Raw genomic sequence first — 14,602 nt, forward strand, 5'->3', positions numbered from 1 at the left:
ATACAGGATCATTTAAAGTGACAAAATACGTGTTCTAACTAAAATCTTAACTAACAATTTCGTTGAAAAAAAACTGAAAATTGGATTTTTGGCAGTAATTTTTACAAAAAAAAAATAAAAATATCGTCACATTTTTATCAAATAATTGTAATCGAAGAAAAGTCCTTCGTCCCAGTCTTTAAGAATTGTCACCCAAAGATCTGTGTAAAATTTCACGAAGAACGGTTGAGCAGTTCTCGAGAAATCTGGCCAATCGCCTTCAAAAAGAGTTTCGGGAAAAACGCGTTTAAAGACGGCGCACTTGGCCTAGCTAGCCTCAAGCGCAAGTTCTCAAGGACAGGAACATTTAGGACAATGTTCTAAAGGTGTTGTAGAATTTCATAAGGCAATAAAAAAATCGATTTTTTAAGCCCGTAAACGCATGTAACCCCTTAAGCCTATCTAGCTGAGCTTGGAGTATAAAAGGAAATATTATATGAGCTAAAATGTTTTTGGGTTAATAATTTAAGAAATAGGAAACCCCTTGACTTCTTTTTGCACTGAACCTACAATACCTTTCCCAAATGCAAAAGCTTTCCAAACAAGCACTTTATTCCAATTATTCAGTTTGTATGGCCGCTATATGCTCTAGTCATCGGATGCCAGCCGTTTTGACAAATGAGCAATTTCTTCGTGAAAAAACAACGAGTGCAATATTTCATTTTGGATATTATAGAAACTAAGGGATTAGTTCGCATTTATACAGACAGATGGACGGACAGAAGGAGGGACAGACGAATATGGCTAAATGGACTCAGCTCGTTACGCTGTTCGTTTATATATATATTTTATAGGATCTCTGAGGTTGCCTTTTGGGTGTTATAAACATCAATTGAAACTTAATATACCTTGTAATGAGTATAAATAAATTTTTGTCCGCAGACATAATCTCTTTCATGAAAAGTGCATTTTTTGGTTCCATTTTAACCTCCTCATTTAAGTGAAATCCGTTTTCAACGAGCCCCTTTTTGAATCTGTGGATTCTGGCGAATACGTTGGGTTGAAGTTATCGGTCAGTTTGCAAGACGAGGTTCAAAGAATGGTACATATGAACTATGGGTTGTTTTAGTTTTCGAAACTGACAAATTCATCATCAAACCTAAAACTTGTAATATATGTGTCTCTCTTACCGGAAATTATGTAATTTTTTAACTGAAAGAAACTTCGCTCATGTTGGCATTGACATGCGTCCAATCTAAACTAGTGCTCTGCTTCTTCTACCCTTCTCACCTTGTGTTACTCAAATTCTTAATTTCATTTGGATGTTTAGTTTAGATTTATAATACACTGTTAAATACGGAAAACCAGAATTTCTGAATGGACTGGAATTCCATTTAAATAAATCACAGCACCAGTCACGTAATAAACGAAATGAAGCCATTCAAATCCAAAGTCAAACACACAAATTTACAGATATAGAAGCATAACGGTAAAGAACAAAATTTATGTGCACAATTCACAATTTTCTGGCACACTTTAGCTTTGATTTAAGCAAACGAGTTTCTAATAAGTTTCCGGTCAGCGCGCCACAGAATAGCACCAACACAGGCACGCACACAATCGGCCACACTCGGCCACGTGCGGCTATTTACAAATTCGCAGGCTTTTCGTTTTTGAAGTTTTTGTTGCTGAAAGCAAACTTCCGATCAACAAAATCCGAAGCGGATTTCATGCATGTCTATTTGTGTGTGTGTGCGTATACAGGGTGCTCCTTTCTAATAGTACAGCTTATTTGATTGTATGTGTGTTTGTTTTATTTGGTGTATAAGCAAAACTCACCGAGCGATAAATCAAAGCCAACAGGAAGCCGAAGTTGTACCATTTCCGGCCACGAAAGTATTGTACAATAAGCGTGCGTGAAACCAGCGGGCAAACCGGTGCCTGGGACTAGGAATTCGCAAAGTTTTCCGCAAAGCGATAGCAAATGCATACAAAATATCTTGTGGTGACCTTGTAGGAAAATCGAAAAGCAGGAAGAGGAGTCGGATTTTGCTCCTCTCTTTAATGTTCTCCTTTGTGGCATAATTCGCTTAATAAACGGAGTAAACTAAAATATTCATATTATTTACTAAGTTTATCCATTTTTCTTTATCTCAGTAACTAATTTTTTTAAATGCAAAGTAAGTCAAGTGAAATTTTTTTTTCTCTCTCGTTTAAAATTTACTACTGGGTACCTTACCTTAAATAAAGTCTAAAAGGTATCTACCATTTTGCTTTCTACTTCGTGCCGTCATTTGCAACAAACCGGAATTTCTATCCCTTTAAATACCTCATAGTTATCGTTCAAATTTTGTTCCGACCACAAAGAAGTTGATGAGCCAGCTTTAAAACACTTTCAAGCGTTTGCTCGCTCTCCTATTCACACTTTTGCAACGAAGAAGTGAGAAAGTAATATACAGTAAACAAAAACATTGAGTGAACAATCTCTCCACAAGTTCCCTATGTGGTGATCACTAATTCAGATATAACTGTTTTTTTTTCATACCCAATTATATACCCCTGCACAACTTAATATACCCTAAGTTTGCACGAAGCTAGAATACCCAGAAGGAAACTTCGCAGACCCGCGAGATTGACGAGATATTTTCTCGAAATTTGATGCAATATCCGAAGAAATTGTTGAGGCCGAGTCGCTACAGCATATGGCTCCCATACAAACTCACCAATCAAAATCAAGATGGAGGTCTTTCTACATCATTTTATGCACCTATGGAGCGTATAAGAGCTTCAGTGGGGCGGAAAATAATGTTTTTGCTTGTTTCATGTGAATTTTACGTGGAGATTCATTGTAAAAGTAGTTGCTGCGGACAAAAGTGATGTTGATATAAAATTTTAGCCAACAGCTCTATTATTCTCGAGGTTTGTTTTATAATATGTATTTTGGTTTGTATTACTTTTCTTTAGTTATTTAGGAGTAATGTGGACATATTGGAGATAATGATTTTGATGATCAAGAAAAAAAGGAGAGAGAGATTAAACGGCAGAGAGATTGGTACTCTACTAAGAGATAACATCAATGTGACAACTATATATCTGGGAGGATAACTCGGTCTTCAAACTGTGGTATTTTGAGAATTAGTCATTCAGTAAAAGAAAGCAGTTCCTTTCGTGATTTTGTGGTTTTCATTCTCTTCAAGTGATGGTTTTAAAGTGAAGTCTTTAAGTTTTAAAGAGTCATAAAGTCTCTCAATGAACTTCAGAGCCTATTACTCCAGTTTTCTTCTGTACATACATAAACACATTTAATACTTAAATATTGCATTATCGCAAACAATACAAAGACTTTTCTTGTTGCTAAGCCATTAATAAATTTTCCACTCGGAACTTCGCAAGGTCATCAACTTGCTTTAAATATACCACAAATTTCTTATATATAACGAATTATGCACTATTATGTAATATTTAGAAAATCATATAATTATGAAAATGGATATTTGTGACAAGCTGGTTGCCATAGCTGCCGAAGTCATAAAACTAACGGTTGCTCCTGTCAACAGGCATGCACACCCGTGCCACCAGCACCCCGGTGACCAAGCGCTAACGAGGCCGGTGAAGACTCTTTAATGCAAAAACACAGAGAAGGGAATAATTTTTCTGAGAAATTGGCTACTAAAAGTTCAACAAATATTTATATTTTCCCTGCGGCAAACAGTAACGGTAACGGTACGGTAAATGGTGAAGCCGGCAAGCGAAAGTGAAGGGGGAGTGGAAATCATTGCAAAGTGAAGCGAGTGAAGATGGCTGATGGCCAAGGTCAACAACCAACAACAAATTGCGGGGTTTGAAGAAATTTCATGATTTCTTAATTCTAATTTCATTTCCTGCCTATTTGCTGGGCACGGCTGTGGTCAGGGCGAGGAAAGCTCCTAAAGTATGGTTTTCAAAGATATTTTCAAGGGACAGCAATGCTACAAAAATGTTAATGTGTTTAATGCACTCTAAAGGCTTCGAAAACTTAAACCCTTTAAATTGATTGATGGTACAGCAAATATGCACGACATATATACATACTTACATACTGTTCAACTATGGTTTCATTTATTTGTGCAAAATTTAATTGGTGCTGATCCAGAGGCCATATCGATAAACTTCCTGCTTGCCGCCTACATACATACACATATACTCTATACTCTTATAGACATCTCCACATGCGAATGCATATTAAGCTAGGAAATTGTTGCTGATTGGCAGGAAGATATCACTCGGCCTAACTGTTTTTGTTGTGGTTTTTGTTCACACTTGAGGCACTAAAATATCAGAAAAGTTTTAATGCATTTTTGGCAAACATTTCCCCAACCTGCAGGCCAGCCCTTTCGTCCAGCTGTGCGCTGCGCAATACAGCGAAGCATTACGTAACCACTTAAACTAATTCTTGGCAAGTAACTAAGTACGAGAGTGTCGCACACAGTACACGATATTAATAGCCGAACCACAAGCGATATGCCACAGCTTACGACCGAGCACCGGCACCAGCACCTTTGTAGCATCCACACCAGCGGCAAGAACTCAAAGTGCAAGTGATGCGCTTACCGGGAGCGCAATGAGGCGGTCAGGGTTTGTGCGGCATCGTGACATGAAAAATTACCGGCGATAACGAAATTCTGTTACACAGTGTAAAGTGAAACTACTGTACAATTTATTCAAACCTAAAAACCTTATTAAATTGTTCACAAGCAAAAGTTTTCTTCTATAACCACCGGGGGAATACAGCTTCACCTCACACAATACACACACATACACGCACACATATAGAGCGTGGTTGCTGGCCAAAGTCACACCTTCCAACCGAAAAGGCGCTTCATTATGCCGCATCGTTGGACGACGGCTCGTTTTTAACGCTTCCGTACACACAAAGACGTCGAGGCGGCCAGCGGTGCGGTGGTGCGAGCAAAACTTTTCACTTTTGGAATTTAATGAAATATTAAAATCTTTTAGGGTGTTTTATAGTTTGCAAAACTTTGTTTATGTCTTAAGTGCGACCGAGACTCATCCTTGATATCATAGCCTGCATTTGCGTGTAATCCTCGCAGTGTGCTCTCCATGTGCTGAAGTGGTGTTGGGTCCCATGACGGCTTCGAATAATGTTAAGCAATACAAATCTTCTTCTGCTATTAGTCCAACTTTCTCGTAGTTGGTGATGGTCAAGTGTGGCGAAAAGTTTGTTTAGAAACGCTCTCTTAACTTAATCAGAGGGAATGGTGCGCCCCACAGCATCTATAACTTAAAAAGTACTTATATAAGTTTGACTAAGTAATATGCGGTCTTGTGAAAACTGAATAGTTGAAAATCTGTCTTGTTCTCTTCTGACTGATGACCAATTTATCGCCTATTCTTATGTTCATAGCCCTATCAAACTCTTCTACTTCATTTAAATGACTACAGGGGCTGCCTGTTTCGAACTCTGCAGGATCTAACATAAAGAACTAGGTACGCGACATAAGTTACCTTTAACCAACAAGTATAAATCTTCTGGATACCTTCTTCTTTACCAGCTTAGACACCACTTACATGGTTATAGTCGATTTTCATTGGGAAAAACTCTGGGAAGGGATGGTTTGTCTTCTCACTTTGGTTCGGCTTCAAACGGATGTTTCATGGCTATCCAGAGGATACTTGGTCAAAGACCGGAGCTCGTGAGCTGCTTGAACCATATGTTAAAGAACCGTTTATGGGTACTCCCAAGTCTCTCAGAGAACTTTCCTTACTTGCATGAAATTCTGCACGTGACTCTATCCTCCAACCTATATCGAAATTTTAATACCCCTCACAAATATAAAAGATTCATTTCAAGCACTTGATCGGTCAGTTTGTAGGGCGTTCGCTTAGATAATGCAAACACCGATAATAAAAAACTGACGGACGGATATATAGACATACAGACGGACATGGCTAAATTGACTTAATTTTTCACGTTGCTTCTGTATACATATATTTTACAAGGTCTGCGACATTTCCTGCTGGGTGTTACAAACTTACTCAGTTCAGGCTATAAAAAAATAAATTTAAAGACCTTTCTCAAACTTGAGTTTATGGAGAAATATAGCAAACCTGACCAGCATGAGCCGAACAGATCGTCTTCTAAATTCTGTACATTTCGACATTTTCTTGGTATAGAAAACTGTTTATAAAATCTTAAAAATGTACACTGCTTATGAGAGCAGAACTCTTCAAGTCAGAAAATCTCTTTTTCTTGTTGCTTTGCTTCACTCAAACCCCCACTTCCTTGATAATTGCGTGAAGTGATTAAATTTAAGTGAGTGAAAGCATGTGAAAATGCAAGGGTTCGCATTGTTTTCCTTTCTGCCGGTGTGCTCCACAAATAAAAGAATAGGAAGCAAACATACAGCAGCGTGGTGTGGGCCGCAGAAAGCGGAGAGCAAGCAACACGGGTGAAAACACTTGTTCAGCGCGTTTTTCTAATTTCTTAGTTTGCCGACTCGGACCCTTTGAGTTTCGCAAGCTTTCAATTGCGATTAAAGTTACCTCACGGCTTGTGGCCGTTAGCTCTTCACTTTTTTGTTTTCACTCATCTTTGTTGTTGGTACGCGCAAATACCGTTAAATTAACATAATAAGTTTAAGGGCAGAAATGAAGAAATTGAAGAAAAAGTGAAAGAAGTCTTCCCTTCCCTGGCGTAAGTGAAAGGATTAGCTAACGGTGAGTTGGTGCAGACGTTATAGCGGAAGCTTACATCGGGTTGAGTTGCTGTTGAGGATAAGCGATGAAGCATTCGAATTTTACTCGCTTCGTCGGTTTACGCGAAAGAAAGGAAGAACGAAATGTTTGCTTGCTTCGTATAGTTTTGTTGTTGCAAAATTTTTACCGTTTACCAACAAAATTTTTTCAACATTTCGCCGTTTGTACTGCAACAGATTCTGGAGATATACATATGTCATTGTCCGAAAGGCTCACTTGGGCGCCATAATTTATATTGCGACTTCACTTACTTAGCTGCTGGACCGTCTCACCGTTCGATTTGAGTAACTAAAAGTTGTTTAGGAGACCAAAATGATGAACTAGCTGTGTTCCTATCACTTAGTAGTGGCTTTGAGAATAAATTGAACTAAACTCCGTCCTCTGAATAACGTTCCTCTCATTTTTAGAGAGCTGGAAATACTCTGAGTAGTGAATCGGTGGAATCGATGTCGATGAATATGCCGCATTTCGAGACATAGAGATTGCTACGGCTCCAAATGCTTTGATTAGTATGGAAAGTCTTTCCGGCTCTCTTCTAAATTTTTCACTATTTTGGGAGTTTATATACCTCTCAATAAGCTCTGATTGATACCTACATCTGTCGTAGAGAGAACGTATCGTTCATAGTCGTGATTTTAATCTTTCAATTGTGAATACTTAAATGATGTAAAGAGAGAGAATAGAAAAAACAGTATTTCGTCACCTAAAATACAAAACAAAGTATCATCAAAAAAATCGAAATATAGTTCTTTATTGCTTACGATTCACCACAACATATTACATATATGTATGTAGTATAAAATTTTCACTTCCGCTGTCAGATAGAAGCAATATATAACCAATATATAGCCTTTTTATAACCATTTTATGACTGTTTTATAACCACTTTATAACCAAAACTAAAATTTTGTTTCAATGTGAGTAGTTTCTTTTATATCGTTTTTCCTTCACTTGTTACTTAGAAAGAAAATTTAGAAATTGGTATTAGGTTATTTTGCCTATTAGGTGACGATTTGTTTCACATTCAACAGATCCTTATATTAGGGTGTCTTCAGTTAGCGAACCTGAAATGACTACTGAATTCGTCAAAGTTGTTACAATTTTATATTCAATTTAGTCAGAGTAGAATCACTGTGTCACGCAATAAACACAGTGAGCTCCCGAGAGCAGCATTTCATATTGTTTAAGTTCTCATTTCTCTCGCATGAATTCATTTTCACGCATAACGTGACAGTTTTTCCGTTTATTTTAGCGCGAATGCAAACGAATTAAGAGCAGAAGTTGGATCAAAGGTCGATGGCACAAAGCGAACCAAAAATGTGACATTTTCGCGCTTATTTATTTAGTTTTTTTTTTTTTTAATTTTTATCGCCGTGTTGGCATTGTCGCCAGGCGCACATATGGGTCGGGTCAGTCTGCCTGGGATCACTTAAAATATATCCTTTTTCTGCATGACTTTTCGCTTTTTTCTTTTTTACTTCGACCTCAGTTGCCGTTCAATCGCGAGGAAATTAAGCTAATTAAGAGCCGATTGTTGACAACATTCAGGTCGCGGGGAAATGCGATTTAACTCAAAGCATCAGGAAATGTTTTTTATGGAAGTGTGTAAGCGTGAGTTGTGAAAGAATGCAGGAAAAGTAACACAGTTGTCGCGACGTTGGAAACAATTTGTTGTGCGAATAAAATTGCCATTTCATTAACGTCTTCTTCAATTGAGCTTCATTAATTTGCTTCTTATTGCTTACTTCGACATTCAAAAGTCACTGGAGTTAATTAGTTATATATTTTTATAGAACAAAATTAGACTTACCTATGTATGGTATATTTATGTATATAATTGAATATATATGTATTTTGCATATATACACATAGAACAGACTCTGACGAGCTCTGTCTAATTTTCGCTCTGTTTTCAAATTTGATCATTAGTGCCTCTGTAAACAGTCTGGGTTGAAATATGCTTGCCACAATGTCTATATGTGAGTGTGCATGTATAGGTATGCACAAATATATCTGCATGTAAGTACTATACGTTGGGGTATATGTGTGTACCCGCATGTATATTATATTTTCGAAAAAATTACGCAACTTTTGCGCACGTAATTAAAATTGAATGCCACCAAAACAATAAAAGCCAACAAATTTGCCGTTCACTAAATGCTAGCAAACTAAAGTGATTAAATAAATCTTAACAATGTGCGAATGGGCAACAATCACAGCCGCAGACAGAAAGCACAAAATTAATATGGCGCAGGGGCGGAGGCAGACGCTCCGGCTTGAAAGCGAAATGCAATTTTCATAACTTTTCTTCACATTCGGCTTTGCGAGCACATACATACAGACACATATAAACTCACATGCTAAACTTGGGCACTGGCTTATTCTTTGCCCTTGGAATAGGGTACACTGTTAAAAAAAAAAAATATTAATATTTGGAAGTTCTCATATAAAGAGATGAAAACGAGAAAAAGCGCATAAAATATTGCTTTTATGCAAAGACTGGGTCTAAATTATTATTGATGTTATAGTTCACTACATGCATTTTAAAATTTTATCAAATTTGAACCGGACTATAGAAAACATAAAATAAGCTTCTGAGCCAATACGCATAATCCATTTATTCATACAATTTAACATCTGATCAAATTTGAACCGGATTGACAAAAAGAATTTAATTTTTAAGTATCTTAGTAAACATTCTTACTACCGCCTTGAAAATAAGCTCATGAGATAATACGCTTGATTTAATTATCCATACAATCTAACATCTGATCAAATTTGACCTGGACTAATCCAAAAAGATTTTTTTTAAAGTATTTTAATAAAAATCTTTACTATCACCTTCAATAGAAGCACGTGAGCTAATATGCTTAGCCCAATTTTTCATAGATTTGTTATAAGTCTTGGCAGAGATGACCTCCAGTGTCTTCAGCGAACTATTTTTATTGACGTCAATGAATACTTGACGTTATCTGCGGAGGGGATTTTTCTGTTTCGAAGCCGAAAAGGACTACGGGAGGCAAATCTGGCAAATGCGCTGGCTGAGAGATGAGTCGCGTTTCGTGTTTGGCCAAAAGGTCGGTGACAGAATGAGATGGCGCTTTCTAGCGGTTAAAACACCTGAATTTCCTGGAATTTTTGTACACCAAAATGGCCTAGAAATATATTTTACTGATCGACTGTTGTGACCTGTCATTAGAACATCAACCGCCATGTTGTCCTTTCGAGACCGTGCGAGTAAAAAACATGCCTATTTTTGTAGTTTTCGGGGCTCTGTTACATGATCTTGGTGTTTCCGCATGTCCTTAAGGCATTTTATCATGCCCTGATTCGTCTGTCAGCTCTTTCGAAAATTTCATTGTATATACATATGTATATCGTTCTTCCGTAGTTACTGTATTGATCTGCCTACCGGATTCTTCTTTATGTTGTTTCCTTCCTTGATGGCCATATCAGGTGCTTTCCTTACTTTAAAGACTTCCGCCTAGAAGATGCTGCATTATTTGGGAAGTTTGAAGGGTCGCCTGAGATTCAGCTTCGAACATAAAATTCCAGCTTCCTCTCTATTAGCTGTTTCAGATCCGTCTATAAAGATCTTGCAAATTATGTTGGTGTGGAGTATATTCCGCGACAGAGGCAATAATGTCTAATTTTTCTCAGTGTACCCAAGTCTCATATTTGCGCAAAAATCAATGAAAATGAATACCAAATATTTTGAGAGAAAATACAATTTTCCCGTTATTGTTTTTGTTGTTCTGAATCTATGTATGTGGCATCCTTTGCCGCCAGCGTTTATCATAATTTAAACTTTCTGTTATTCTCCATAATGTATTTGTTTAGTGCTGTACCATTGTTGGCAGCGCCATTGTTCTGCGAGGCTTTTGTGGCACACTCACTGATTGCAACAAAAAACCAATTTTCAAAGGTTAAAAGCAAAAACCAACAAACAAACACTCGACTCAATAACGGCACTAACAAAATATTAAAAAGAAAAAAAACCTGAAAAAGGGAGAAATTTAAACGGAAAGTTACCTTTGCACGACAAGCCTTTGACGCAGTAACTCGCTGCCGAGCCGCAACCGAATGTGTCGCAGAAGTTTTTAAAGCAACTTTATCATGTTAAACATTAAAAAGCAACGCAAAGGCAGAGGGGGGAGCGACAAATTTGAGTCGGGTTGCGAACGCGCTTGACTGGAGAAGAGACGCTGCCTGCGCTGTCGTCGCTTTGCTGCGTGTATTTGCGGCGCTTGCTGACGCCGCTTCAATTGAGCCGTTAAGTCAGTTGCGAGTTCTTTTCTTGCGTTATTTATTTGGTGGCACTGTTTTGACACTTGAAGGGTTGCGCTGACTTGCTGTTTGCGCTGTTGTTTGTTCAGTCGCCGTTATTAGGGTTGCCACTTCGCCGGTCCGACGACGACGGCCTTGCCTACAATTGGAATCGGTTGCCCTTCTTGCACTGACAGCAGCTATAATTATTGTTGTCATTGTTGTTGTAGTGGCAATGTTGCGTCATTTTGCGCCAGCGAAGCGAACATCATTGCGACCAAACAGTCGAAAACTTCCGAAAGAGTTGGGGAAGACTGCGGCCGTCAATGCGACGTACTTAAAGACTTTAGTTGGTTTTCTGTTTGTGTTGTTATTGTTGTCTTTTGTTTGCTTACTTCTTTGTTAACAGCGTTGACACTTAAGCCGGCGAAATGCCGGAGAGTTGGGGGGTTCGCTGGTAGGACGTGGCTTTGCGCATATATTCCCTTGAAAGTTTAAATGTATTTATAACATTTTAATTGTATTTAATGTTTGTTCACAACTTTGTTCGTGAATCCGGGGTTTTTATGGGCTTCAAGGGCTAAAGCCGCGTCACTGGATGATGTGTAAGCGTTGAAGAGTGGCTTTTAAATTAGGTAGCAACTGATTTGTAGGCACCTTCTTTTGTTTTGCTTCGCTGACCTTCGCCTGTCGAGTTTTACATATTTGTTGTTGTCTTTTTTGCTATTTTGGAAATATTTTTGGTGACCCCAATACCGTTCGGGTAATTAATGTTGCTTTGTTAGCGCTGGCAAGTGAATGTTTGCGAAAAGTTGCGAAGACTTGCCGCCGCCGAGCGCTGCGTTTAAGCGAGGAAATTAGCAACGACCACGCTAGCGTGTTGCAAACATCTGAAAAAGTGAAAGAGCAATTAGGACCATATTTGTGAAGAATAACAGTTTATTTATTTTCTGCTTGCTCTTTAAAGATTGATGATTTTGGTGGCATCTGAGGGCAGTCCAATCTCGAAGTAATAAGTTTTCAGCAATTAAAAGCCGAAAAGTTCACTTTTCAAGCAAGAGGTTTTTCAAGGAAATATTTTTTCAATTATCCATAAAATTATATTTCGTACAATAAACACATTTTTTTTTAAATTTACTTAATCAAAATTATTATTTGCTTTCAATTCACAGGTCTCCTGGATAAGAAAGCGTGACTTACACATCCTAACAGCTGGCTCAACGACCTACACGTCAGATCAGCGATTTCAGGTGAGCTATTTGCGCTTATGTAATTTTAAATAACAGTATTTATTTTTGAAATATTTATAGTGCGCTCATAAGGCTTCACAAGCTTGAGTTTATTTTGTTGTTAAGCCAAAGCAAGCGTTTTCAAAAATTTCATTTTATTTCAAACTAAAATTGCTTGTGCCCTTTGAAATGCAACCTTGCTTTGTGACAAAGAGATACTATTTCCATATTCAGTCAGCATATAACTTTAAAAATACCGTACCATAATTTGAAATCGATACCTTAAATAGTTTTTCTGCCACAGCTGTTTCAGTTAGCTCCATCCGTTTATCTTTAAGCGCGTTTTTTTCAGAACTGCATTTTTCCAATATATTTTAGTGAAATCTCGAAGGCAAAAGATTAGACCACTATCAATCCAATCTGCATAGAACGATTTATCAGTTTTTCGATCTGATCATAAATCGAATTTAGGCAAGTCAAAAAATTTCGGGTGAAACTCCTTTTTTTTTAAAACACACTGGGTAGTATCCAAACCTTTCATCGGCCAACAGAGCCATCGTACACAGAGCCGAATTGCCTGAGCTTGAGATGAAAGTGGATTTGTAGATCTGAAAGAGGAGTTCCCAAGCTCAGCGGGAAATAAATAAAAGGGGGAATAGTTGTAGGTCCACAAATACGGCAACTGATAGAGGGCGTTTTGTAGAAAAACTTGCCTGGAAATATAAAGATTTGGAGTGAAATATTTTCTTAAAAATATGTATGCTGGACTCTCATCTGGATTTTTCGTGGGCAATTTTGGTTGCTGTGGGAGATGAACGAGGCAAGAGTTGCAACCTCTTTAGTGGAAAATTCAGGAATGTTAGCAGATTGTTTGTGGAGACTTATGAAAGACTTTCTATAAGATAAATACTCATGAAAAACATAAGAATGTTACTTTATTAAGCAATAATTTCTCCATATATAGCTGATGTTTGTATATTTCCAGAATATATGGTGCAAGCTCAATTGTTATTATTTAGTGATCCATACACATTCAAAATTTAATTAGTGTTTTTATGTGTAAAAAAAAAATTTAAATTTTGTTAATTAGTAGTTTTTACCGTGGATTTTTTTAACATTACTAGAAGAAAACTTTCTTGTATTTAGGTTCCATTCAACGTGAAGGCAGGAACCTCAGTAGCATTAGAGAAGATCGGTAGTAACTTGAAAAATAATCAATTTTTTCTTCAAAAATCTTACTGTGCACTTTGAAAATATGTATAAATTTAGCTTTAAAATTTTGAAACAGCAAAGGAGCTCTTTTTAGATTGTTACACTAGGTATACCCCTTTAACTCGAGTATGTTAGTAATTATTAATTTACAACTTGGCTACAAAAAAAGTGTAATTTGTCTAAACCATTTTTCGTTTTAGGTGATACGACCTGAGAATTCGGGCAACTGGACACTACAAATCAAATATCCGCAGCAGCGTGACTCTGGCATCTACGAATGCCAGATCAACACAGAGCCGAAAATGTCGCTCTCATACACGTTCAATGTGATCGGTGAGTGACCGGAAAGAGTCCACAATTAAATATTTTACTGACTTACGAGGCATAAGATATGCAAAGTCTAGAAAAAAATAATTTTATTTTGAAAATTTATGTATTTTCTCTTTTTCTGTAAATTTTGCTGTTTGAGATGATGTTTAGCACTTTCGCTTCACTGTAATTTCATCACAAAGCATATAAAAGCATACCGTGCGATGCACCATAGTAATGTGTAATTTATATTTTTAAAACCACCACAAAGAAGAGATTTTAGAAATCATAAAAACTCAAATTTTGAAAAAAGATATGAAAATTTGACTTTTTTTGATTTTTGATTGAGAAGTTGAGTGTCGATATTAATGTAAGCAAAATATAGAAAGACTTTGTTCAGAATTTTAAAATTATTGGCCCCAATACACTTGTGCCAACGATGTTTGCAATCCTAGAAACAGCTGTTAAAGTCAGTTTCCGGAATAGCCTTCAATGCGCGATTGACGTAGAGTTTGCTGAATAGTCAGAAGGCATACGGAGCTAAATCAGGCGACTATGGTGATTGCGGGCAAAATATTGGCGTAAAATTTGACGAGAAACTCACCATACATTGGTATTCTTTGTTGACAGTTTGTCTGATCGGAACGAAATCGGAGTGCACCACACCTCGATAATCGAATAAAACTGTCAACATAGCCTTGATTTTTGACCTGCTTTGAAGTGGTTTCTTCCACTTCGGCCTACCTTTACTACGGTATTCGCCGATTAATCATCTGTTTCCGGGTCGTAAGCTTATATCCAAGACTCATCGCCAGTAACAATATGTTTCATGACATCTTGAAAAATGCGAC

The 14,602-nt window shown here is 37.4% G+C and overlaps 1 protein-coding gene across 1 annotated transcript in view; it reads left to right on the forward strand.

Annotated features, from left to right (window-relative positions):
- LOC120772169 (zwei Ig domain protein zig-8) overlaps window positions 1-14,602 on the forward strand; it is a 174,299-nt gene that overhangs the window by 122,194 nt on the left and 37,503 nt on the right. The window contains exons 3-4 of the mRNA XM_040100609.1: window positions 12,174-12,251; window positions 13,643-13,775. Of these exons, the coding sequence (XP_039956543.1) occupies window positions 12,174-12,251; window positions 13,643-13,775 (211 nt within the window). The remainder of the gene's footprint in view (window positions 1-12,173; window positions 12,252-13,642; window positions 13,776-14,602) is intronic.

The sequence above is a fragment of the Bactrocera tryoni genome, chromosome 3 (assembly GCF_016617805.1).
Source record: "Bactrocera tryoni isolate S06 chromosome 3, CSIRO_BtryS06_freeze2, whole genome shotgun sequence".
Taxonomy (NCBI): Eukaryota; Metazoa; Arthropoda; class Insecta; order Diptera; family Tephritidae; genus Bactrocera; species Bactrocera tryoni.